General features: G+C 41.9%; 2 protein-coding genes across 8 annotated transcripts in view; one reads left to right on the forward strand and one right to left on the reverse strand.

Moving 5' to 3' along the window:
- PACC1 (proton activated chloride channel 1) lies at positions 1–22641 on the forward strand. Of its 7 annotated transcripts, none has more exons than XM_069800180.1 (8): positions 3–209; positions 4161–4257; positions 5985–6086; positions 8156–8310; positions 9803–9945; positions 16236–16380; positions 19475–19579; positions 21923–22641. In XM_069800180.1, the coding sequence occupies exons 1-8, from the start codon at positions 174–176 to the stop codon at positions 22082–22084; spliced, it is 945 nt and encodes a 314-aa protein (XP_069656281.1). In that variant the 5' UTR covers positions 3–173; the 3' UTR covers positions 22085–22641. The 7 variants fall into 7 exon arrangements, with proteins under 7 accessions (XP_069656283.1, XP_069656280.1, XP_069656281.1 ...); XM_069800181.1 differs by having other exon boundaries at positions 4–209; positions 4098–4257; XM_069800176.1 differs by having other exon boundaries at positions 4–209; positions 5877–6086.
- Positions 22642–25342: 2701 nt separating this feature from the next.
- PPP2R5A (protein phosphatase 2 regulatory subunit B'alpha) overlaps positions 25343–27166 on the reverse strand; it is a 47553-nt gene continuing 45729 nt past the window's right edge. Inside the window, exon 13 of the mRNA XM_069800174.1 lies at positions 25343–26580. Within this exon, the coding sequence (XP_069656275.1) occupies positions 26448–26580 (133 nt within the window). The 3' untranslated portion in view covers positions 25343–26447. The remainder of the gene's footprint in view (positions 26581–27166) is intronic.

Here is a 27166-nt window from a genome sequence, read left to right on the forward strand (position 1 = left end):
CGACGGGCGGGTGGGGGGGACGGGGCTGCCGGCGCCTGCGCGGCCCTGCCCGGGCAGGGCGGCCCGGCCGCGGCGTCGCCGTCGCCGTCCCCTCCAGTGCTGTCTAGTCCGGTCCCGTGCGGCGCGGCTGGGCTGCCTCCCGGCCCCCGCGGCGGCCGCTCCGCGCCGATGCCATGCTACGACCAGAGGTCTCCGCATCCTACCAGGAGGTACGGGGGGGCCGGGGCAGGGCTAGTGGGCGGCGGGCCCCAGCGGGGCCGGGGCAGCCCCCCCACCTCCGGGCGGTGGTGCCCGACCCGGGGCTTGCCGCTTGCCAAGCGGTTACACTCGGCGCCGTCGCCCTGAGCTCAGTTCGGCTCCGGTCTCCGGCTCTGCGGCTCGGCAGGGCTGGCCGCGTCGCTGCCGGGGGCCGAGAGCCCTGGCGAAGCGGGTCGTCCGCCGCAGGGAGCCCGCCGCAGCCGGCCTTGCGCCTTGTGGCCCGTCTGCATCCGCTCAAGCGCGGCCGAGCCGGGTGGGTGCCTTCACCTGCCCGGAGCTGCCCCTAGCCCTCCTTCGTACTGCCGGGCAGCCGGGAGGTCGGGTCGCATCTACACTCGCCAGAAAGAAACGGGGGTTTGGGGCGCGCTTTATTTCATGTTTTACCTTTCAACGTGGTTGAAATAATCGGCAGCAGCTCTTTTAAGTGTATGAGCTAGGGACAGCTGGCCGGTGAGCTCTGCAACTGGGGCTTTCGTAACAAGGAGGTGGAGATGGTCTGTCGGGCGTGAGAAGCGACTTTGGTACCAGAGCTGAAACTGAAGGCCGCGTTATCATCCTGCCGAGGGCCCGAAGCAGCGCCTAGTTTGCCTATCAATGTACAGGCTCGAGCAGCCAGAATTCCTTGCTCGTTCCTGTCTCTTGTACTAGAGATACAAGCTATTTGTGCCAAGTTCAGCAGCGGTGGAGGCTTGCAGCAGGGCACTTTTGTTTGCGTCTTGCAGGCAAAAGGACTGCAGATGTTTGCCTTCCTCTGTGCGTGATGGGTAGTTTGGGGCTCTGTTTTAATACGTTCTAATTTAGTTTAGTACTGTCTGCTTAGTTTCAGCTTCTGGTTTTTGTGCCAGGCTAGAAGGCATTGGAAGGTGACGAATCAGTGGACCAGCAAAAGACCTGTATGGACAAGTTCTCCTTTTATTTAAGAGGGTTTTATTTCATGATTATCAGGATGAAATTAACGCATGTAAGAGCTTGTATGTAGGTGAGGTACTTGAGAGAGTTCATGAAATCACACTGGTGCTTGAAGTATGGACTGGACTATGCATGTTACATTTCCGACTTGGGTATCAGCCACCACTGACACTGCTCCATATGTTTGGGATTGTCCCAAACTCCGAAGCACAAGTCTAGATGGTGTGTAAGTGCGGTGGCTCTGTTTGCATCCCTTCTCCGGTGCCTGGGGCAGTCTGTGTGCTCCTGCCACTAGCAGGGATGCTCAAGTATCTAGAATTGCCTTTTCTGAGCTTCCGTTTGTCCAGTGCTTTTCTGTGAGCAGGGCTGAAAAGGAACTCCCAGGTCATGGGCAGGCTCCTGCAGCTTCTTACTCAGCTGTACGTGCAGAGCCCAGGGGAATGCTGAACAAAGGTCTGTTTCATGCCCTTTCTGCTCTTGACATCCTATCCTATCTCTGCATCCTATTGTAAGCTTAATTGCCCTGCAGGTTTGTGTTCCTTCTGCATTAGCACCATGCTTCACCTCTTTATCAAAAATAACATGTAGGAAGAGCTGGTCTGTGAGGTCACGCCATTGCCATACGCTAGGTTCACTGTTGTAATTTGTCTTGAATTGGGGATTCTGTCAAGTGTGAAGAAACTAGAATCGGCTGTCATGCAGTAGTGCTGCGCTGGCTTCCCAGTCAGTAGGAGACTGTAGTTCAGTATGTCTATAAGTTGTTGGGTTTGTAGGTCTGTGATGCCGTGCCTTGTAGAGTCAGTGTGCTGTACACTCAGAATGTGGTGGCTGAGCCACGAACAGCCCTAGGTTCTTGGTGGCCTCAGTGGGTTTATGCAACTTCACCTCTTGTCAAGTCAGGTGTTCAGGATTTGCAGTGAAATTAGTTGGTTTTAGGGGGCCTTACACATCAGGTCAACCTACTCACTGCACCTGAGGCAATGTTAGCACACCTGCTTTTGACTAGCTGTCCTTCACTGGTTTTATGTGTGAAAAGCTTATGAAACTGTATCTGCCTTGTGAGCAGAGATAAGAAAACATAGTTGCATATTGTTTGGGTTTTTTGTTTTCTTTCTAAGGAATACTGAAAGGTTACATTTTCTGAGTTTTTCTTCTCCTATGTGTTGAAGAGTTGCTGTAGGTCCTCTTGAGAGGGTAAGAAATGTTGCATATTGTGTTCTTGTTTAAACCTGTGTTGGGATCTCCTTGCTATGAGGAATAGAAATCGCTTATTCTCTACATAACCTCAGTCGATGAGGTGCCTGTACCTGGGGAACCATGGCTGAACCAGAGAGGTGAGGGAGTCAGCTGAGAAACTGCAGTGACTTTGTAACTTAAGTTAAACTTTTTGGATCAGCTTTGGTACAAGTAATTTGCATGAGTATAATTTGAACGGGCTTCTTAGCTGATTTGGCTTAACCAGTACAAGAGGTTCAGTGAATACTCTTCTTGTGTCAGAATAGCTTATTTTGGGTCAGGTAAACAAATAGACCCGGTGTGTTTCTACAAAAAGGAGCAGAGTGTTAATTTTCCCTTATTTTATGAAGATAATTGAAAAAAGTATCTTTGGTTGGACCCTGGTAAGTCTCCTGCAAATAAGCTGAGTTTAGCCTATTAGTTACCTGTTCGCTCCATGCCTCACACCATGGGAAATCATGCTTTATTTATGTGCAAAGCATTTAAAAACAGCTGGGTAACTGCTTTCAACTTGCTTTGCATGGTCGAAATGAATACAGAAATATAGCAGGAGGTGACGGAGACTTTACGTCAGACTTCGAAGATGTACAATGAGTGGACTCTTTCCTAATAAGAGGTTAATGGTATAATGATGATTTCAATACTGAATTAAAGTTGGGTGAAATAAAAGCACTTCCTTATGGATACATGCACGTTACTGTTGAGTAAGTTGGGGGTTTAAAGTTTAATAGCATTCAGTATGGCTGCTGCATTAACTGTGCCCCCATTTTCCTTGAAATAGGAACAAAGCTAATCTTCCTTACCTATTTAGGTAGGTGATGCCGAGTGTTTAGCTCGGACAGTTACTGTGCAACACATGATTTGCTGCAAGCTTATGCCCTGGTTTGCCTTGCTGTAATTTGCATGTCAGTCTCTGCCACGAAAGAAATTTGGAAAACGTAGGAGATACTTTATATATGTATAAAAAGTCTAATGCTTTACAATCTCATGTGATGCCTACCTGATGTGACAAGCTTCTGACTTTGGTGGAAGTGTCTTGGCAGTTTGGGCCTAGAGCTCTGAATAGCAAAACAAGGAAACATCTGGTCTCTGTTCTGTTTTAGAAACACTGGAAGACTAATTAGTTGCATAACCACTAATATATAATAATATGTACAGTGAGCTCAAATAAGTACCAGAAATGTAGGGATGTTTGATTGTTGCCTTGTAATGACCCACCTACCTATGTGGCTGAGACTGCATTTGAGTTACTTGCCCTAATGCCTGTTAAAATGCAACTCACTCTTTTTGCACCTCTTTGTTAAGAAGTGCTAATGCTCTGTTTGCTGGTATGTGCTGTAGTTTGTTTATGCCTAAAAATAAGTTCTTGAGTGACAGAGCGAAGTTCCTGCTTATTTCAGAGGACATTGTCCTAATTGGGGGTTTAAAGTGTGCTGAAGCTGCCAGGGAAACAATTACTTTGATCTTGAAAGAAAAGGTGATGTTATTATTGAAGGAGCAGGGTGGAAGTAGGTTAAATTTAATGTGCCGTCTTTCCTTTTTTGCAGTGTGCAAGTGACTTAATTTTTAGCTGTAGATCTACATAACTGTGGCTCTTGTCTTGTGAACAGGTGGAACAGATGTTGGGTGCTCTTGGACTGGTGGCATGTTTTTGTGTGTTTGGTTAGTTGGAGCCTCTTTTATTTGTACCATAGAAATTCCAGCAATTGCAAGTTGAGAGCATGTTTGGAAATTGAACCACTGTTTTAACTACACAGCTGAGTGAAGATGTGGAGCGAATATCTGAAAACCCAACAGATGAGAGAGAAGGAGAGATGGAAGTTCATGAAGATGCCAGCTCTGTTATTTTACCAGGTGAGTACTATTGACCCAGAAATTACCAATTTTAAGTGCCTGATAAGCTGCTTCTGTGTGGGGGTTTGGTTGGGGTTTGTTTTTATTGCACTTCTGAAAGCAAACAAAACACTAAATTACTTATTTTGGGGAATAAGTAGTGGTGGAAAGCCAAGGAGTTTTTCCAAGGATTGAGGTGAGAACACTTCTGTGTCATGAACTGTGCTCAAAGAAGATTCAGCACATCTGGTTCTGAGATAGCTTAGTATGTCATCTTCCTTTATGTTGTATCTTACCTGAGTTGCAGTGTCTGTGATGGCAGTGGATTGCAAGCAAAGTCTGTGTCAGATTTACATGAGCAAGATGCAATATTGAACAGATGTGCTTTTAAATGGATTTTAGTTAGACTGTTCGGACCTGCTTTTGGAGGGTGCGGGATAGTGTTAAATGGGCTTATTGCAGCTCAGATGAAGGCATTAAGGTAAGCCAACCTGAAATGAGTATTGCCTGAATGCTTTGCAGCTGTTCAAGACATACTTGTTTCAGTAGTGCAATTTTGTGCACATTAATGTCTGAATTTCCTTGGCTGCCATCTCCTGGCTTGTAACTTGGGAACACAAGTGTGACCATGGACCTTTGTAAGTGGTTATGTGTTCAATAGGATTTACTAAAAGGCTGGTGTTTGCTGTGGTAACGAGCAAACACCAAATGATATTGTTATAGTTGAAGGGCAGTGTGTGGCATGGCCTGAGGGGGCCTGACTCATTAAATTATATCACACAGAAGAGTCAGCGTAAAACATGCCTACTTATCTCCTTTCATATGTTGGGTTTTAATGCTTCTTTTGTGTGTTCAGCTGTATATCGCTCATGATCAAAACATGACGTGTAACTCAAGAAGAGTACATGAACTTTTTTCCTTACAAGTATTGCCAAAAGAAATGGCAAGTGCAAGGAGTATGGGGAAAGCAGTGTCTGTGTACAAGTGAGACTAGTGTGAAGATCTTCAGAGAATAAGCTTTGAAGGCAAGGAGACTGTGGGAAAATTGGGTTGGTCTTTTTCTAGCTGTAATTGGAAGGATCCTTTTGTGAAATTTCATGTAGTGTGCACAAGGAGTTGTGAATTGGAGTCCAAAAATGAGAGTGACTTCTACCATGGTGGCGATGCAATACAGATAGCTGTGTAAGAGCATTAGAATATTAAATCTTTCTGCTGATACATGTGCTAAGTGTGTTAAGAATCACTTCAGACAGGGAAAGGGAAAAGGAGTTGTTTTTTCCAGGAAGGAAAGATTGACCATCAACAGACTTCTTTTCTTATGAACTTTGAACTTTGTTTGTCTTGGAAGTGTTGTCCTTCTTGAAAATAAACCTTGTTTCCTGCCTGCCCTGTCCTTAATCAGAGTGCCAAATTCAACATGTGAAATAGAGGCACAATCTTTGGACGATTATGCCTCATGCTTGAGAAGGAAGCATCTGTCTGACTGATAATCAAAACCAGCAGTAGTTGTGGTTTTTCAAATCAAGCTGAGTTTGAGGCTTATTTTGCTCTCAAGTGATTGATCTTTAAATGAACACTACATAAATTCAGCCCAAATATCTGTATTTTAAAGTCCTAATCCATATTTTGTTTGGTTCCAGATAGTGAACTGGGTACCACTGCCCCTTCTTTGCGTTTCAGCAAGACGTGCCTAAAGAATGTTTTTTCAGTAATTCTCCTGTTTATTTATCTGCTGCTCATGGCTGTAGCTGTGTTCCTCGTCTACCAAACCATCAGTGACTTCAGGGAGAAGCTCAAGCACCCAGTGATGTCTGTCTCTTACAAGGAAGTGTCCTTGTACGATGCACCTGGTAAGAGTGGTAACAAACAAAATGGGTTAAGTTGTTGTTCACATTTATCTTAGATTGTTTTGAATTTTTGGTGTTGATTCTTCAGGGCCCAGAGTGCGTATAATGCTTTGACCCAGGTCTTTTTCACTTCCTCTTTTCTTAATCTATGTTGTGTTGAGTTTGCACAGAAATATTAATATTGTACGGGAGATTTGGGGAGCTTTCATGCCAATAACATGAATGACAGTAGCTGTGGAGCATTATGCAACATTTGATAGATAAGAAGTGTTTTAAGACTCTAGAATGAGTCCTCTTTTAGGGAAAGAAGATAATTTCTTACGGAAATATTCTCAAAACTGTTATCGTTCCGCACTGGACAGCGAGATGCTGTTGACAGTGAAGAAGGTGAATTTCTCAAACGAACCACAAAATAACCACAATGCCACTTTCTGCTTCTGTTCTGCATTGTTTACAACTTGGTATTACATCAGTAGGCAATGAAAATGTGATGTGACTGCAGGGAACAATGTTGGCATAAAAATGCAGTGTGGCATCAGAAAACTGTGTTGTAGTTTGCAGGAGGGATTACGCCACAGAAGCATTTTTGAATAGTGAGTCCTATCATTATTATTTTTTTAAATTATCCGGTAGCCATTCATAAATAGAGCTGTGGTAGCAAATGCAGCTCCAACAGTCATAGGTCAGTTTCCAATTTAAAAATAATGCTTTTGTTTGAAGTGTTACCACATTTTACAAAGAACCACTCCAGTAATTGTGGCTGAAAGGTGAGTGTTTCAAGTTGTTGCCATATGCCTGTAGTTGTTTTGCTATAATGGTCAGTTAGGCTTGGCTCTGTAAGTAGGTCGTCGTGTCCGGATCATATGGATCTGACTGTAAGAGCAGGCTTTTCCTTTTTTTTTTTTTTTTTTTTTTTCCTCCCTCCTCCCCTCCCTCCTCCTCTCCCCCGAGCTTTTCATACAGCAACAGGAAGTAAATGTCATTTAAAGAAGCAGAGCAACATACATGTAAATCCAAAAGTATTGTCGGGGATCCCTGCCATATCAGAGAACCTAAATTAATGTAGCTCTTTACTTCATTGCTCCATTAAAGTGATGAGATGGCAAGTTGCAAGCATGGAGCACTGAAGAGAGGGATAAAGCATTTTTAGACTGATACATGCTGACTGCTTTGGCATCTTGCATTTTGGTGGACAGGCCATCTCAGTTGTGTGAGTTAATCATATCTAATAACTCAGATCATACTTTTTTTTTTTTTGGTAGTTGGTCTACATTATCTTCAAGAATGCTTGTTTCCAGTAATAAATCTGGCATATGTGACGTAACAGGATTGTTGGTTTTGGGCCTTGTATTTTGCCAGCTTTCTACAGCTGGGGTGACTGAGGTTCTTTTAATGCATGCTGTTGGTCTGGAATGGTAGGTTTATGATGTATATGAATTTCCATACAGGTAAAGTAGTAGCCTGCCTACCCAATGATACAAGTAATAAGGGATGGTAACAGTTTGTACTCGTTTGATGGCTTTGATTTTTATCATGACATTGTATTCAGTGAACAGAAGATGCTAGATGTTCTGAAGAGCATCTTTTCACTTTTATTAGATCAGTCAGTGATCTTTGATCTGTCATGTATAGTACATACATTATTTCCAATTAAAATTTGACATGTTAAATGATAATATCTGAAAACGTACATGCTGAAGTGCTGCGTGTCCCATTTGACTTCAGTAGTCTCCTTATTTACTTTACGCGTTCATTTCATTTGGGGCGAAAGGGACTGATGTGTTAGCTGCTGGCTTGTGGGAAGACTAGGGAAGCTTAGTAGCTTCTGTGAACCTTGAATTGTTGTAACAGAATGTGAACCCTGATTTTTTCAACGCATCACGGGGGTTCTCTCCTGATGCAGCGGGCACTTTTGTCCTGCTCCAGAAAAATGCTGAAGTGTGTAGTTTAATTTGATTGTTTTGCTGGATCTTGAGGATAGCTCAGTATCCTGCAGGATTAAATCCCAGAATTAAAATCTATGTTCTTGGAAAAGCAATTGGCTCTCTTCAATGTTTTTTCTTCCAAAACAGGTATTGCTTTTTACCCAGGCAAGGCTCGGCTGCTTAGCTGCAAGCATCATTACTATGATCACATTCCACCTCTGGTAAATCCAGGTCAGCCAGGAGACATTGAATGCACCACGCAGAGAATCAACTACACAGATCCTTTTACTAATCAAACTATGGTAATAATAATATAGTAGAACAGAACTTATTCAGTGGGGGTGTTCTGCTCGTAATGGTATTTGAAAGTAAAAATATTTACTAAGTGCTGCAAAAGATCGTTGCTTCTAGGTTTTTTTCAAGCCATCTGTCCTTTTGTTTTCAGAAATGTAAAAGACCCCAGTCAGTGTGTATATGTGTTATGGAAGATCAGCTGTCATGTGGGTGTGTGCAGCATGAAAACCTGAATGGGACAAAATAAGTCATTTTTCACAATGAAACTCTCGCTTCATTCCTCTCCTAAATGAACTGGCAAGCATACTCCTTGGTATAGTAAATCTAGCTTTGATTGAAAGCAGTAGCAGTTATTCCATTAAAGTAGGATAGCTTCTCTCTTTTTGTATGTTTGCTGGGAATTACATGCTATTTTTGTCACACTTGGAAAAATCTTAACTGGGCACCAAGTGTTTCATTACACTGAAATGCTGTGAGCCAATAAGATGGCTACATTGAGTGATAGTCTGTCTTAAATTGCCCCTAAAAATACAGGGAATCTAGCTTCTGTATAAATAAATTTTCAAAAAATAAAGTATTAAATATGGTCATTTGTATCTAAAGTGATTGCTCAGATTATTTAAGGAAACTAAATGTGAACAAACAAACAGTCAAGGTACCTGTTTGGTCAACTTTTTTCCTCTTCATGTTTTGCCTTTTGTCTAGTCACCATTTCTGGGAAGCAGCTCCTTAGTATATTTGAAAGTAATATTCTAGGTGCAAGTCTAATTTAATTTCTGCCACTAATATGCTCTTTCTGCATGTTTTAACAAACTAAGAACCTGCATTTTATGCTGCATGGTAGATTCATTTAGAAGTCTGCTTATCCAATAGGCTCTAGTCCTGTAGTGGAATGGAGAGGTACTGAGGCAGAGACCTCGGAACCACGCAGAGCCCTGTTCAGATTGGCTAAGTCCTTTTGCAAGCAGCAGCTTCCTGTTCAGTATAATGCCTGCACTACTTTAAGTTGTATTCTGCCTGCTAGCATTTTTTGTTGTGTTTTTTTCCTTTTAGCATCTTACTTGAGGTGCTGGGGGATGTGAAACTGTTCCTCTTTCTCAAGGAGAAGCCTGATGTTCTCCACATCAGACTCCATATTAATTTGTTTCACATAAAGTGCTGAAAGTTCCCAGACTTTAATGCTCAAAACAGTTTTGATTGTCCTTCTGCAGAATGCAGGTTACAGGGCCTTGACTGGTAATTCCACATGAATCCAAAGGACTATGATAGAACTAAAGCAGAAAACCAGGAAATCTTGATATAAAGACCTCTTTTTTAAACTAAAAGGAGGGATTCAGTTGGCATTCTTGTTAGATATTTTAATAGATGTATGCTTAGTAGCAGCCAAGAAAATCTTGGTGTGTATTAGATTTCTATAGAGTATTAGTGACAGATGGCAAATTCATGAGTGGAAAATAAGGATTCCTTTGCTACTCTCAGCATCTCTCTGTTTGCTTACAGAAGTATGCTTTGGTTGTTCAAGGCCCTCGTGATGTGAAGAAAAAGGAACTGGTGTTTTTGCAGTTTCATTTAAATGGAACAGACCAAGATTTTAGTGCCATTGACTATCTTCTGTTTTCTTCTTTCCAAGAGTTCATCAACAGGTATGTAAATGGATGAGCCTGTAACTGCATTGAACTTGCTACAACAATACTAGTGAAAGCAGGGCTTTTTTAGTAAAGATCACACAGGCTTTTATTTTATTTTATTTTATTTTATGTTTGGGTTACACTGGTGCTCTTTCATGTCTTAAGTTACTAGTATTACTTTTTAGAAAATGAATTGAGGACTTTTTCCGTGACAAAGACTACCTTTCAGCTATGCTTCAGCCATTTGTTGCTTCACTTTCTAAAAGTTTGAAGTTTGTGCTGGCTTACCGCTGTCTGCTGCTGTGGGTGATCAGGAAGTGTGCTGTCCTGGGCAGTGTGCTCAGGAAGTGCACTGAGAACACTAACATTTCTGTACCTTTGGTTTTTTGTGTTTTTTTTTTTTAAAAAGCAATTACTGTAAAGGTCAAGTCCGTAGATTGATTTGTTGTCATTTCATTGAAAGATTAACTATATTTCTGTGTATTACTAGCTTTATGTAAGATTTAACAGAATGATGTAATTTCATAGATGGGGTTTTCAAAATTGCTTCGTATTGGTTTGACATTGGTGCTGTTGGAATAACCGATCAACCTTCCTCTAATTTTAACAGAGGTGGAATTAATCCTGTCTTGAACTTTCTTGAAAGTCCCACCCTTTTTCCCACTTTGTGAGAATAAATTCCATACTTGACAGTTAAATTTTTCCTTTAATTTAAATTCAGGTTCTATTCTTCTCTCTGTGATCCAGATTAAAAGTTAGATGAGATATTAGTCACAGTGAGACCTAATAGAAAGCCTTAACTTGGTAATGGTCAGATGCTCAGTGAAAAAAGGAAAGGTGGTAAAGGCCATATGCAGAACAAAATTAGGTGAGGGAGGAGAAGAGAAATAACAGATTTTATCACAACAAAGCATTCTTGGAGGCTTGGACATGGTCATACCAGTGCTTTTCAGATGCAGCAAAGACTGGAAGTGTTCAGGCACAGTATCTCTGGGTGGCCAAACACCAATTACCTGAATTTTCTTTTTACAAAGCATTTCTACTTCAGTGAAGGAGAGCTCTTAAGTCATTAAGTACTTTCTGTAACTGTACTAAAAGGCCTCATAAAATGCTAATGTTCTGGATATTTTAGGCATTGATATTTTAGGGTGAGAAAATACCAGTTAAGAGTAGTGATATAGAAGGTGCTACTTGTTCCTTCTGTGTTGTTTTTTCTTGGGTTTTGTGGCTCATGCTGCAGTTAGCGGTATGCACAGTGGGACCAATTCCAGCAAGGTGCACAACTGTTTGTATACCGCAAGCACTGTCTGAGACCACCCCTTGTGAAACACAGAGCAGAAGGCGCAGTTGTGTTGCATCTGGTTCCTGGCTCTTTGCAGAATGAGCCAACTTACCAAGATACAACTTGGTCTATGCATCTTCCAAATCTTGGAAGCCTCATTTCTGTGCTCATTGTATCAATTTGCAGGTAAGCCATTTTAAAGAGCTGTTTCGTCCCAAGTTAACACATGTACATCCTGCTTAAGTTGGCAGTATTTCTGCAAGCAAGCTGTAAGTCTGCATGCTGCTGTCCCAAAAGCTTGTGCCACATGTTGTGCAAAGGCAGGTTAGGTGTGCAAAACAGCAATAAGTAGTATTGCAAAGGTCTTAGCTTCAAGGCTGTGTTTGTAGCAGTGTAGGTGGATCAGTAAGAATCGTCTGCAAGCTGCCTGGGAGGAACTTGGATTGCAACCTCCTGCTTCCAGGTCTGCCAGGTCAAACCGGTTAGATGGCAGACTCTATCTTCGAAGACATGGGGATGTGTCACTTCGTTCCTAGAGAAGCTGCCTTGTCTCAGTGTTGCAAGGCACCAGAACTGAAGCTGGGAGGGTGAAGGCTGAGCCTGGGTTATGTTTGGAGCAAAGTGAAAAGGTAGGAAATGGTGGTGTCTGTTTGGGGATGCATCCTTTGTGCCCGTTTGCAGCAGGCAGTAGGAACGTGAGTTAAAAATGGTTTTGAACTAACCCAGATAACGGTAAAATTGGCAAAGGTATGTAGGCCTTTAAACTTAGTAGTAAATGATCTGCATGTCTAGGTGAAATACAGTAAGAGCAGCAGTTGTGTGCAAGAGGCCAGTAGTGTCTCTTTCATAGCATCCTCCAAAGCTTGGTACAAATTGTAGGGCTTGTCTTGCTCGGTATATTGCTGTCCTGGCATCCTGGAGCATGAACTGGACAGGCTCAGGGCAGGTTGAAAGTTTTATGTTTTCTCCTGACGATGAAGTACATGTGAAACCGCGTGCATATGTGGAATGTACTCATTCTGTCCACCTTTTAGCAGAAGAGAAAATAGAAATGATTTCTGGTTCATCAGCAGATGCTAAATTTAGTGGATGGGAAGTCTGGACTAAAAAATCTGTAGAAACTGTTGTGTGTCCTTCCATATGACCTCTAGAAACTTCAATTACTGGCCACTGTTAACTACTTTTCCTGACAAAGTGTCTCACTAGTTATGAGAGCATATTATTAGCACTGTGTCCAGCAACTTGTGTAAAGTGTTACCAAAGATGCTGAGATACGTGCTAGAATTCATGAGATATCATAATTACCTTTACAGTTTTTTGCCATGGCTGCAAACAGCTTAGGTTGGGTTGGGCAGGCAAACTGCTGTAAAATGTATGTGTAGGGTATTCCATCATCTTAAATCACAATCCAAAACCCCTTGAAATTGGTGAGAAGAGTCCTGCTGTATCTACACCACAGTTTCTGAGTAGACAGTATTATTTGCAGCTCACTTTTGCTTTAAATAGCAATAATCATATCAGTGAAGGCTGCTGCAAGCATCAGCAATAAGAAAAATGGCATCTAGAGACTTGTATCTTTAACCTTTTTTTTGAGGCATAGCAAGTGGTGAGGACTCAAGGTCCAGTTGTTTCTGTCAAGGGTTTTATTGTCTGCAGCTCTTCTGTTAAAATTGGATTGACAGACTACATGAAACCGGCACTGCTTGCTAGTTTTGTTCTGGCCTTCGCAGAACACTGCTGAGCTGTGTGCTATTGTTGGACTGTGAGTTAGAGGGATACTGCCACTGGCGCTTTTTTTTTTTTGAAGGCAGTGGCAGCTGCTGTCTGTACCATATTAATTGGAGGGAAGGAAATAGTGAAACCGTTGCAATTTACCAAAAAAAGCATAGCTAAAAATACAAGTTCCTTTCCTGAACTGTCATTAGTATAATATATGGGTTTAAGAAGAAAATCCTCTGAACATATTACTGACAAAACTATTGTTAGCGTAGCATGTAAAATAACTTACAGTCATGTGAAATGATTAATACCAGTCTGAACAGATCAGAGATTATTTAAGGGTCTAAACAGAGCTCCACGTTCATGTCTCTGGTCTGGATTGCTGTGTGCTGAGAAATAAATTATAACAGAGAAGGATTGAGACTTTTGGTACCACACCATCTGACGCTTTATTGGATCCCATGGCTGTCTGAGAGTTTCCCAGTCTAGGGAAAAGCAAAAGCAATAAACACGAATTGGGTTTGACCCATCTGTGGTTTTGGCTCTTGCTGTTGTGTTGGAATCTGCTGGTGGGATGTCCTAAGCTGCTTCTGGCTCTTGTGGGTTGGTCAACAGAGATTAGTGTTAGAAGGATCCATTGCAGTGCTACAGCCCAGTTCAGAATTAGGTTAGCAGCTCCAACAGTTGGGACAAATACAATCTCTCATGGTCTGATGTTGATCAGTCTGTGCCGGGGCAATGGGTTCTCCGTTAGTAGTTTGAAATGTCAATGGTTACCAGGGAGCATTGGCTGAGAGGAGACCAGGGCTTTGTAGTTCACCTGAGTGAGACAGTGGCTTATTGCACTTCTCTCTCTCTGCTGTGATGTAGGAATTTTTGCATGGTCTTCAGGTACCATTAATATCCTGGGAGAGCCTGGTGCAGGGTATTCCAGGAATCTTACCATACATCCAAAAGACAGTGTAACAGGTAGAACTTAAAAAAAAAGTGCAGCCTTTGCAGGTTGTTTTGTCTTTGGGGTGAAGAGGGGATTAAAAGAAACTGCCTGGAGAATTGTTCTTCATCTTAAAATCCCTTGCTTGTCTTGTGTTCACTTAGTTGTGTGTGATTTTTAAGCTGCATTATTTGCCCTCTGCTATCATTTGTGCAAAGCTTGTGCCTTTCTGCTCTGCTCTCCCCTCCTTTTTTTTTTTTCTTTTTTTTTTTTTCTCCTGACTCTGGCAGTAGTCTGGGTTATGGGCACATGCAAAGAGATGCCTTCTCAGACCACTTCTCCACAGCTTCTCCTAAGATATTATTAATCTTTCTCTTTCTAGCCTACAATTACTGTCGAAGGCAAAGTATACTACTGCTGTCTGCTTACCATGTAAGTTGTGGCTGTAATGTTCAGCTCTGTGTCATAACTTCCTGCCTCAATTTTCCATGTTGGCTTGGAAAGCTTTTCTGGGATGCTGTATTTAGTCAGGCATTAGGTATATGACTGGCTGGCAGAGTGCTAATTAGGTATGTTCCTCTGAGTGGCAAAGCACCGTACTCTTCCATACTGTCCCACCAGCTGCTGCTGTACCCACATACCAAAGGGGGAAGACATCATTGTCAGGTCTCCCTATGTCATGGGTTTGTATGGTGAGGAGCAGTCAGGTAATGGGCTTTGTTCTTATGCTTTGCTCACGTCTTCCTTGGGGAGGTTAGAGAGGTACACTGCCATCCTGTTGGGATCACTGAACAAGCACCTAATGTTATAAACAGATAAAGATGTTCCTAACTCGCTAAAACGCTCTTGGAGTATCGTCTGACTTGATGGGTAGCAAAGCGTGTTAGTTTTTCTTTCCAGAAACGCTCCTCCTTTCTGTTTGTATGCACAATGGAGTTCTGTGTTTGAGCCTATCACCCGAAGCCCTGACTTGAGAGCAATGGCTTTGCTAGTTTTTGCCTTCCTACAAACATACATGTATTCATCTATTAAGCCTAAGAAGGCAGCGTAGTTCAGAGCAGCCATCAGTATGGTATTCTTTTTATCAGTGCTTGCTTTTGCTGCCTTGTAGACAAGGCATCTTGGTTTGTAGGAAGGAGCGCTGATTCTGAAAACTAAGGAAAAAGACAGGCAAAGTGCAAATCCAGTCAGTGCTGGTACAGGACAAATCTTCCTGATTCGTCTGTTCTCTGGGACAAGAGCTTGCTGCTTTAGCTCTGCTTTTCTTCTTTTACTTCTTTGCATCTTTCTCCTGAAAGACCATAATACCTTAATCTCCCAATCACCTAGTCAAGCATACCCTCTGCCGTACAAGCAAAGTATACTCTTTCCCTTCACCTAGGAAGACGGATTTAATGTGAGTCAAAACCGTTTCCCTTTCCCTTGTCTCAAGGACCAGCATACCCTGATGTATCTCTGCAACCTGAAATCTATCTTTAGTAAAAATCAGCAGTCTATGCTTTAATGATTCATGACTCCTAACAGTGGTTTACCCCTTCATTTCAAATGAAACCTTGCTGAAAAAGCAGCTGCAAGGCCAGGCTTATTTCATAGAGATGACATGAAAGTGGCTAAAATCAGAGTACTGAAGATCTCCAATAGCATGTCCTGTGCAGTTGGTAGAGAAAGGACGGAGACCAGATATGCCTTGGAGCTACCTCTTTACCACTTGCAGCAGGAGGGGTATCAGAAGCCTTAAAATGGCTTATAGTCACAGTATTAAAAAAAAGACACAAAGCAATCCTGCTATTCTGGGCCTATAAATATCTGTGATTGCATATTGGGAAAACAGCCATGTTATTGCAGTTGGGAGCCTTACACCAAAGGTATAGTGTTTCCAAAATAATAGGAATAAACTGAATGTAAATTTCAAAGCATTTTAAGTATGTCTGCATTGCAACCAGTTTCTTTGCATCCCAGAAATGGGGCGAAGCAGCCTGCCTTCAGGCTGCTCCTTCCATCTCTTGCTTCCTAGCATTGTGGTGAATTGTTTCCTGGGGTCCTGGCTCTGCTCCTTTCTGTCCCACAGATGACAGATGAGCAGAATAAAGCTCCCCTATAAGTTAGAAGAATCCTGAGGGGCAGGCAGAACTCTAGGGTGGTAGGGCACCAGGTAAGTCTTCTGCAATGAAGAACACATGAGTGCAAGTGCTACCATTAATCAAAACATCACTACTCACAATGTTTTAGATATGTTGAATTTTAGCAGTTGAAACATAAAAGGAATTGTGAATACATTTTGAAGTGCCTGTAGGTCTGACAATCTCCTGCCTATAGTGCTCAGGTACTGCTCTGAGTTTTGTCAGTAAAGTAATGGTCTTTTTCCTTTAGTCCAGAAAAAGCAGAATTCATGAAGGACTGTGAAAGTTCATACTCCAGCTGGAAATTTTCTGGAGGCTTTCGCACTTGGGTCAAGATGTCCTTGGTGAAAACAAAAGAAGAAGATGGTAGTGAGACTGTTGAATTCAAACAAGAGGTAAAAATAGAAAGAGGAGGAGTGTTTTGGGACCTCTTAGTTTATTAAGAACTATTAGTTACTGCCTCAGTTTTAATGATAACTGGCCAACAGAACCAGTTGTTAGGCAAATAGCAATATCACTTGGAAGATGGGTGGGTGGCTGGGTGGGTTGGCTGGTTGGTTAAGTGAGTGAAAGATGAGGAGCTTGTGTTCTGTTTCATTGCATCCATTATGCCACTTGCCACTGAGCAGTTTTGGCTGTAAAATTACTTGCATTCTTTCCTAACATAGAGAGGTTCTGTAAAAGTGTACATGTCTTGATGTGCTTGGCTGTTGGTATGGCCTAGTGACACATCTCAGGAAAAGATCTAATGGGGAGGCCAGAAAAGCCAGGCCTTAAATGTGTTGTAAGTGACACCTGTAGTCTGAGGTAAGGGTCTAAAGAGATGACATAGAAATATTAACAAACACAGCTACCTTTAGTTCAAGGTAGGGAACAATTGCCAAATGAATTCTCTAAATAATAGCCAGTATTGGAAAGAGGTATTGTTTAGGTTACCACAAGGGCTGATGTTAGGATGAAGAGGTAAACATAAGCCTTGTATCCTTTGTAGCATTCTCATGCCTGCTTTTTGTTTGGCTTGCTTTGGGATTTTTAGCTGTTGAGTATCCTTAGAAACATGGAGTAGTGTAACTTCTTGCATCATTTAAAACTAGAAAATATGCAGGTGGAAGATGCAAACTTAGCTAGAGATGAAATGAGTTTGACTTTCATTCCTGTTCTGTTCACACTAATGGACAGGAAAATAATTGTGTTTTGAGTTTATTATCTTGCTGCCAGTGTTGGTTGGAGAGGAAGTGTCTCATCAGTGGTGAGAAATGAGAATTTTAAGAGCAGTCCTTTCCAGAGTATATCTTTCAGAGACACTTTCTTTTAGTCCATGGTACACTTGGGAAGAGTAGAGCTGTGACTGTGAGGTGGGAACCCTCCTACTCCACTGGAGGAGGACAGGAGGCAAGTCCCAAATTAGTGCCTCAGTTTGGAGGAGAGGGAAGAACGCATCAGTCAGCTGCTGCCATGTAAGCACTAACAGCAGCTGTCTGTCTGTCCTTCATCACCTACAGCTCTGTATCACTTGCCCTTTGGTACTTACCAAGTGTAGGATTTTTGAAAGTCCTCCTTTGTGGGCCCAAGTCTAATGTCTCTAAGAGGAAACAAAAGGCTGACTCAAACTCAGAAAAAGCTGAGCTTTTTGTGATCATGAACATCCATTTAGTCCAGCAGTTACAGACTCTCTGATCATCTGGGTAGGTAAACACTGTTTTGGGGTTTTTTTGTTGTTTTGTGGGTGGGTGAGTTGGTTTGTTTTAAATAAAACCTAGGAAGTAGGAATCAGTACAAATGTGAATTCTGGGTTTCAGATCCATATTAATAATACAGCAGAAGTTGAAACAGCTCAGACATAAATTGCACTTGCTGTGTTTGACAGTACATCTGCTCAAATTGCATAAGGAAATCCATTAGCCTTTCAAATCTGAAATTGGAAGGTGGCATACCAGAAAGCTGGATACAAATATTAGGTCAAATAGCACAGTCAGTTTGCTAACTAGCCCAGTAGTCATTACTTTGTCTTTTCTTCCTTTCCCATTGCCTTCATCGAGCTTTGTGTACTGTTTATTTCCTGGTGTGCAGTTTTCTTGAATGAGTGTAGTTGGGGTGATGGTACGCTGCAGTAAGCGAGCTGTGGAAGTATAGGGCAAGTCTGTAGCAAAGGTGTCTGACCAGAAACCACCGGGTGGTGAAGCTCCAGTATGCTCTGAACGAACATGCATAGTGTTCTAGCTCCTGCTTCTATATGTTCACAGCCTAAAATCTGATCAGAGCAGGGTGTGTGGAAAAGACTGATAGAAATCTTCAAGTGTCTGTAAAGAAACTAAGCCATAGTAGATGGGAGGGTTTTGCAGTAGGCCACCCCTCATACAATGAAAAGGCTTTTAAGAAGGTGACAATAGCACACTGTTTAGGGACTTCCAATTCAGCCTTCCTCTACCTAGAAGAATAGGCTCCCAAAATACGGAAAGGGCAGTTTCCTCTATCTGTCTCATGTTCCCGTCAACCCTGAAATGAAGTTACAGTACTGCTGGATTCATTACTTACAGTACTAAACTCATATAGGAAGAGCAGCAGTACTCCCTTGTGCACACACCAAGATAAAAATACTCCTTTGAGGGCTGGAGAAGGGAGGAGTCCTTCCATCACTTGTTCAGCTGTAACTCCAGTGTGCGTTCCTGTTGGGCAACTGTCTGGCTCTTGAGCAGTTTATATTGGCTCCTAGCAGCAGGGGGGTTAGTGCAAGCTGTGTTGTTATTGCCTGTGTAGCTCCCCTCTGGGCTGGGGGTGTGTGTTACAAGACAAGATCAATGTTTTTCTGAGGCCTGATGTCTTAATACTTTTCCAGAGCGTGGTTCATAAGACTATGGTTTCAGGTGGCTGCAACATCGATCTGGTATCCTAAACTGTACCCTGGTGGGACTGTGCTAGAACTCTCTGCCCGTCAGTGCTAGTTTCAAAATGGTAATCTAGTGAATGGGCAGTACTGGGAAGTATGGTTTTAATTGTTAATATCTAGGCTTCTTTCCCTTCCATTTTCACTCTGCACGTGCTGGCATCTTCCAGTCTATTCTACAACTGATTTAAAAAAAAAAAAAAATCTTCCTGCCATCATCATGTAGTCTGGTAATTTAGCATTCATTCATAAGAACTTTCCACATGCTGTATTACTCCAAGTAAATGAGTTTTGTAAATGAAATTTCCCCCCTTAAAAGGGAAGAACTATGTAATAAAATAAAGGCCCTGGCTACCAGTGTAAAAATGGTATTGCAGTGTTTTACTAAGTGAGAAATAGGAAAAGAATATGAGCATGAGACAGATGGAAGGAACTGCCCTTTCTGTATTTTGAGAGCCTATTGTTCCAGGTAGAGGAGGGCTGAATTGGAAGTCCATGAACAGTCTGCTAATTTCACCTTCTTACAAGCCTCTTCTGTTGCACAGACTCATTTACACCACTGAAGAACATAACCTGTACATTTCTTTTTTTTCCCCTCTCCCCAGACTAGCGTGGTTAACTATATTGACCAGAGAACTAAACCAAGAAGTGACCAGCTGTTTTTTGTGGTATTTGAATGGAAAGATCCTTTTATACAGACTGTTCAAGATGTGAGTAACATGCTAGTCTCTTTTTGAATTGTTGTCTGACTGTATATGCTCATGGTTTGTGTGGGTGTGCACATGCCTCTGTTACCTCACTCCAAGCAGAAATTCAAAGGAGGAGGTAGGTTACTTCTGAAATTTCAGTCTAGGCTCTTCCTTATATCCAGTAATGCATATTCTGCAGAGGTCAAGACCATCTGCTGCCTTTCCTTGGCTTGGTGACACTCAGCATTCTGTCTGCAGCTAGAGGTACACATAGCTAAGAAAAAGCACATCCCCTGTGTTTTGGCAAAGTGTAGCTCCAGGTCAAGTCTGAACTTTTTGCTTAGGGAAGTGTGCTTGGATAAACAGATTTAATGAGTTTTTTCATTAATTGACAAGCAAGAAACCTAGGCTTAAATTAAAATAATAAAAATAGCCTAGTGTTTTTTTTTTTAGTCCATTACTAGAATACAGTTTGGTACTGCATTCAAGTGCACAAAAAGCACTTTAAAATTTAGCTCAGTATGCTGCAGCCAGAGGTGTATGATGTGCCAGACAAGACCACAGTTGGTCCCTGGAGCGCTTAAAAGGTGTGCAGGTGTTTATTGCAGGTACATGTGCCTTAAGCATGAGCTAGATCTTGTTTTCCTAGTGTTCTAGGGGAAAAGGTCACATACATTTGCCCTCTCTGGAAGAAAGTAGAATGGCAAAGTGTGCAGAGAAAAATCTGTTTAAAATTTTGCATTTAAAGTGGCCTTACCTGACAACTGAAGTCTATCACCAGCCCAATCCACAGAGTTCTTGTTTTCTTGCCCAAAACCAGAGTGTGAATGCAGACTGTGTGGGGCAGGAGTTGGTGGTTGGTCCTTTGAACTTCTGTGGTCATGTCCATGCTGGGGCCAGGCACCTCCTTAGCCTTGAGAGCCTAGTCCTATTCCTGGCACCTCTCGTTCCACTCTGCCAGATGGGGTTCGCACCTCTGCCACCTTCGAGCTGAAAGCTGCCCTTGATCCAGTGGATTGGGGGTGCTTGTTTCCTCTTGCTAAGAAGCCATAGTTCACAAGCACTCACAGCCAGCACTGCTGCTGTTAGGAGGATTAACAAATATGGAAAGCCTGTTTAAGACCTTCTGGCTCAGGTGGTGACCTAGTGACACTGTACTTATGCTGACCATCGGAGTTGCAGACTCCATGGGAAGTCCCAAAGCTGTGTGCTACCTTATTGCTGCCTAAGCCTAGCTCTGCTTGCTTCATCTGAGATCCTAGAAGTCATCCTTGTGCCTAGAGGTGCGAGGAGAATTGCAAACTATAAATAAACTTAACTGCTCTTGAACCAAATGTAGTTAAAAATAGAAATATAAAATACTTGCTGTAGGTCTGCAGAAACAGTTGCCACTGTCAAAAGTGGATTTAGCATTACAATGCTGTCTTGTTAAAGCTTCCCAGTAGTCACTTCTTTTAGCTTTGTCTTCTGGAAGATCATCTTTAATGTGCTACTTATTTTTGTAAATCTTTAAATAATGTAGTAAATTTAATCTATAATCTTGAAATTAGCAATTTAACTGTATCTCTAGTGTTTTAAACAATTGAATATCCTGAAATAGTCTAAAAGGGTGTCCTGGTTTCAGCTGGGATGTAGTTAGCTGTCTTCCTAGTAGCTGGTACAGTGCTATGTTTTGAGTTCAGTATGTGAAGAATGTTGATAACACTGATGTTTTCAGTTGTTGCTCAGTAGTGTTTAGACTACAGTCAAGGATTTTTCAGCTTCTCATGCCCAGCCAGGGCACCTGACCCAAACTGGCCAACAGTGTATTCCATACCATGTGACGTCCCATCTAGTTTAGGAACTGGGAAGTGGGGGGGCAGGGATTCGCCGCTGGGGGACTGGCTGGGTGTCGGTCGGCGGGTGGTGAGCAATTGCCCTGCGCATCATTTGTACATTTCAATCCTTTTATTACTACTGTTGTCATTTTATTAGTATTATCATTATTAGTCTCTTCTTTTCTGTTCTATTAAATCGTTCTTATCTCAACCCAGGAGTTTTACTTCTTTTCCTGATTTTCTCCCCCATCCCACTGGATGGGGGGGGAGTGAGTGAGCGGCTGCGTGGTGCTTAGTTGCTGGCTGGGGTTAAACCACGACAAAGGGATTTAGCAGCTAATACAGTGTGTTTTCTTCCTGATGGAAGGAATCGGAAAACTGCGGTGTGAGGCAGATGTGTGGACAAGGGACTACAAGCCACCTTTGCAGCATAAGGGAATATGCTGAAAAACACTTCCATTTAAAAAATGGAATTGTTTGTTGTTGAACAGGTATAATAATATATGCTAAGTCAGATGAGGGGAATAATATTTTTAATCTCTTTCAGATTATCACAGCAAACCCCTGGAACATGATTGCTCTCCTTTGTGGTATCTTTCTGGCTCTGTTTAAAGCAGCAGACTTTGCTAAGTTAAGTGTTAAGTGGATGATCAAAATCCGAAAGAGACATCTGAAGAGGAGTCGTCAAGTAATGAACCACATAAACTGAGAGTAAGACTGCCTTTTAACTCTTTGTAGCAGAAGGGGTAGAAAATAACTGGAATAAACTTTGATCAGCAATACAGCAATTAAAGATGCAAAACAGGTATGTTTTCTTCCAGAAAAACAACAGCTGGAAGAACACCTAGTGAATGGGCCTTTGAACTTCAGAAAGGAGCTAACTCTAGGACAGGTCTAACAAACTCATGCTTTCCTATTTCAAATTTAACAAGATTACCTCAATATATGGGGGGGGACTGGGGGAAAGGAAAGAATTCACTGATGTTCAAGAAGTTAACACTGTAGTGGTTAAGTTCTAAAAAAATGGACAGTGAATGCTTCTCAGAACAGGAGACCATTTAACTTCTGCATGAGCTATGACCTGCATCTGCTGCCGTAACACAGTTACTGCCTTGACTGTGGTTAGTGGAAGGTAAAGCACTCAACAAAAGTCTAGCCTCCCCTCTCTAAAGTATGTGTTAAAACAAAATACACTGGAATTTTATGATGTGTCATTTTTTGATTTAAAGTATAGTGACTTTAATATTAAAAAAATACTTCCAATAAGATATTGTGTACATTCATTGAAACTACCTGCTCTCAGATTCAGCTGGAGCTTTACAGGAGGTAGTCCGGGCAGGAGTACTACTGCAAGAGGGTAAGGTGAAAACAAAGATTTATTCCTGATCAGGCCAACTCAAAGTAAACTCAAGCAACTCTGTACCTGGGCATCTGAGCTGATAAGAGTTCAAAGTATCTCAGGCTGTTCCTCTTCCCCCCAGTCTTTGCCAAGGAAGTGAAAAATAAACTTTCATCAGCCTGGCATTTAAATGTGATTATTTTATAGAGAATGCATGCTAACTAACTGTGCTGTGGTGGTGGTGTCTTCTTCTTCCTTATAAGTAACTCAAGCCCCTTATTAGTCTAGATGCCTAGCTCAGACTTGTGGAGTCTGCAGGGCAGCAGTACACCACTGTGTTTGCTCTGAAGGCTTCGTTGCAAGGAAAGGAGGATGCCAAGTCATATTCTGCTTCTTATTTGTATTAATTAATATAATTAATGTATTAATATAGTAATAAGCATATAAAAAGTACACCCTCATTCTTTTTTTCTTTGCCTTCTAAGGAAGCATTTTGGAACACAATTTACTACTTTCAGCTGATCAGAGCAAATCAAGGCACTGTATTGACCAAACACAGCCTTAAACAAGGGAGCAACAACTCATTGTAATAAGAAAAACACAAAACAGCAGCACTGGCTGCAGGCATGGAGGCAGCATGCAGGTTCTCCTGTGTCCAGACAGGTGAGGGCACGAGGAGGTGACAGCCTACCAGTCACTTGCAGTTACTGCTCTTGCCTCTTTCCCAGGTCCTGTGTTGGTGCTTCAAACAGCTTGAAACTTGAATGGTATAGTCTGAGCTCACTTGATCACACTCTTCTGGGAAAAAAAAAAAAAGTTTAAATGGAAGGACAGGTGGTGGTCAGTCAACACTTTCTGTGCAGTATCTTGCAATGATGGTTCTGGTCCCGCAGGGCCAACATTGTACCTGCCTCAGGTGAGGTAGTTAGCATAGCGCACAGCAAGTGAATGAAGAGCAGTGAGTAACAAAGACCAAACACTGCACTGTTGAAGCAAACTGTTTGAGAGCTACTTCATCCCTAGGTGCTGGTGTGGTGGGGAATGGGACAAAGTCAGGGCCAGGGAGCGGTGGTTAGTAAAAAAAAAAAAACACACACTTAGACCATCCATAATCAAGAAAAACCCTATTCATTTTGCTATGTAACAGCCTACACTGGTAGGAAAGTATTCCACTGACTTCTCTTGTCAGCTTATAGCCCTTTGCTTTCCCAACTACACTGCCAAGGGCCTGCTCTACAGGTAAGACAGAGACAACTGAGCTTTCCTGACTCCTCACTGTCAAAGAAACAGCCAACTGTTTCTTTAACAAATGATATTACAGCAGCTATTTCTTGGATTTTACAAAAATATTTAGAAACAACAATTTGATTGGGTACTGATGCATCCTACTGCATTTTTTGTTCTTTTTTTGCTAATGATGTCAGAGAAGGTAAGTTGGAATATAACCTAGGCCCAGCTCTGGGCTAAGTAGGAGGTGTGGTTAAATAAAGGATGCAGTCCTTTCTGCAGCAGTTAGTGTATTTTTTTAAAAAATAAATTCCCACAGTAGTCAGCTTCAGTCACTACATCTCAGCTATCAAGATCTTTTGTTTTATGAGGAAATGTTACTAAAGCAGGCCAGCTGATTCCAGCCAAGAAATCTTTCTTTTATATACCTATTTATAGGAGTGATTCTAAGAGCAAGTGTTGCACAATTTGTTTGAAATGGCCTCTTATAGCTACTGTGTTGCTCTTCTAATACTTACTCTTGATGTCCATATCTGTAAATTTTTTAACAACTCATAACAATTACAAATGCCAGTAATTTGTTCTTTCTGCCACAGCAAGGTTAAGAGTTAAGATTCCCCAACATCTGTATAATTTATTTCCTTTAGACTGTACGACAGCTGAAAATTATTTTTTATCTCAAATTGGGGCTTTTATTCTATGGAAAAAAGGCACTAAAGTACTAAACCAAGGTAAGTGTCTGCATGACAGTCATTTCCCTCCTGAGCTGGCAAAGTGCACCCTTGCAGGCCCCATAGTGTTTCACATCTGGCTTCAGGGCTTCCAAGAAGCACCAGGGAAAGTAAAGGATTTTTTTCCCCCCAAATTTTGGGCAGCCACCTACCATGGCAGAGTCTGCTTTGGTCAGCTAATTATGTAGTTATTTTATACAAAACTGACATGTAGAGAGTAGCAACTAACTGGTTTTCATCAGATGGAGCTACTGGAAGCATAAACCCCTTCAGACAGTGTTATTCCCATTTCCTCTGTGAAACACAACTACTTACAGACAAAAATGAAGTAACTAACAATAAAAGCATAATAAAGTCAACTCAGTGTAGTAGAGACATCCCTCCCCCCCCCCCCCTGAAACTGCTTGAATAAAGTCAGTAAACCAGCCAAGCAATAGGTAAGAAAAGCCCAGGACACCTGCCTCAGCTATTCTGACCACCCCAGGGCAGAACAAAGCCTTCTGCCCTACCCACCAAAAATGAAACCCCAGCAGCCTGCACCTCCAACACTTTTGCCACTCAGTGAAAAGCCACAGGTTATTCAGACACATGCAGTTAAAAGGTTGTTCATAAAAGCCATCCTAATGCTCCTGGTCTTTATAAATACAAAGATGTGATATACAGCACTAAATACAAACATAAAGACTTTATTGAATGCTGCTCAATTCCCCAAAGATCTTTCATTACAAAAGTTTTCCACACAACTGCAATTTAGGAGATTGGAATGGTACTCTGATAAAAGATGTGAAAAAATACTTGATCAAGTAAACAGACAAGACTTCTATTGTCAACTTTCCACCTTTAAGAAACAGACTGCATTTTCTTTAAATAAAACAAGGAACTATTTATCAACATCCTTCCCTCCTTACTAAAAGAAAGAATAATCCCAATTTTGGTCTCATTCTTCAGTCCATGAGATGCTAAAACTAATGCAGAAACATCCAAGATAGATAGACAGATAGATAGTCTCTCAGAGACCTGCACTACTCTGCAGGGGGTCCTTAGGCTGATGAGAAGCATCATTGATGGGCTCTCCAGAGGAAGCTCCATCCTCAGCTGCAGCAGGAAGAAATCTCCAAGTAGCCCAGGACCAAGAGGCAGCGAGAATGGGGTAGAGGCACTCACCAAGTGGTAGGTCAGACGCATGGACCACCCCAACCTGTTCAAGCTGACTTTCCCTACTTTGCCTCACTCTAATGTGAACATTACATAAATCTAAATCTGAATCCAATCAGGAATTCAAGGACAGCACCTTTCAATGCTGTAAGGGGCACATACTGAGTATCTCAAGTTACTGGTAACGTACCTTGGTTTTATTTGAGAAAATACAGCACAACTAGAAGCCTCTTCTATCATCTTAACCAAAGTATGCAGCGATGTGAAAAGCACATATAAAACAAGGAAGAAATGTACATAGCAAACTATACCACCTATGTGCAACACAATCAAAAATTCAAGTCATAATTCTCACCACTCCCATAATTATTTCACTCATTAAGGATGATAATTCAGTTCTATGAAACACTGGAAATGACAGTATATCAATAATTAAACAAATTTACAATATGCCATGGTAATGTCATCACTTAACTGCTGTATTTAAATTCAAATCTTTACATTTGCCAGAGAAAAAATTGGCTGTTGCTATTATACTGATGAGGTTTCTTTTGCAAATCCTTACGTATTTCAAAAGGGTACAAAAAAGTATGTCTGCCGAGTAGAGGTGGTCATTTCTTTTATTTGGCACTTGTATTGTGTGCATTTAGCACATTGTGAGTGCTGTGCTGCTTTTCTGCCATAGCCTTCTTAAGCTTTAACTCCTCTAGCTTTCTCCACAACTCTTCACGTTCCAATTCTTTCTTCTTCTCTCTGTAGAAAAGAGTGAAGTATCAATTTCAGATGTGTTTTAAATGCAATGTGGAGATGCAGTTACTTAACAACTGTGATTTACATCTAGTAATTCCTCTTGTAAGTTTTCCTCCAAAGCTATTTTTAGAGGCAATTACAGTTTCCTCTATTAAAAGGCAAGCATACAAATTGGTAACAGTTAGTGGTAAAACTGTAACTTTGCTCCAACAAACTCAGACAATTGCTGTAGCATGGCTTTGCACAGATGACTGCAATTCTAAGGAGGTTTTTTGTCACATGCAAACAAATTAAGGGACTAAGCATCTTTGGGGGAGAAAAGCACAACTACTGAAGGGAGACTTAGCATGTGGTTTCAGCTGGCCTAGGATGATCTATGCCCTGCTTCCCTTACTGCAGGTAAGGTACTGCTTAGTAGGCTAAGAGGTGTTTTAGCCAAGCTATGAAGTACTCTCCAGCTCAGCTTGCTTCAGGCTACTCCCCCTGAAGCAGCAGAGACCTGTTCTGCCTCAGAGGAGAGCGCGCACTCCCTGCCCAGGCAGGGTGGGGAGCTGGGGCCTTCCTGCCGCCTCCCTGGGCTTCAGCTCCC

Source organism: Haliaeetus albicilla, chromosome 13, assembly GCF_947461875.1.
Source record: "Haliaeetus albicilla chromosome 13, bHalAlb1.1, whole genome shotgun sequence".
In the NCBI taxonomy this organism is placed as follows: domain Eukaryota; kingdom Metazoa; phylum Chordata; class Aves; order Accipitriformes; family Accipitridae; genus Haliaeetus; species Haliaeetus albicilla.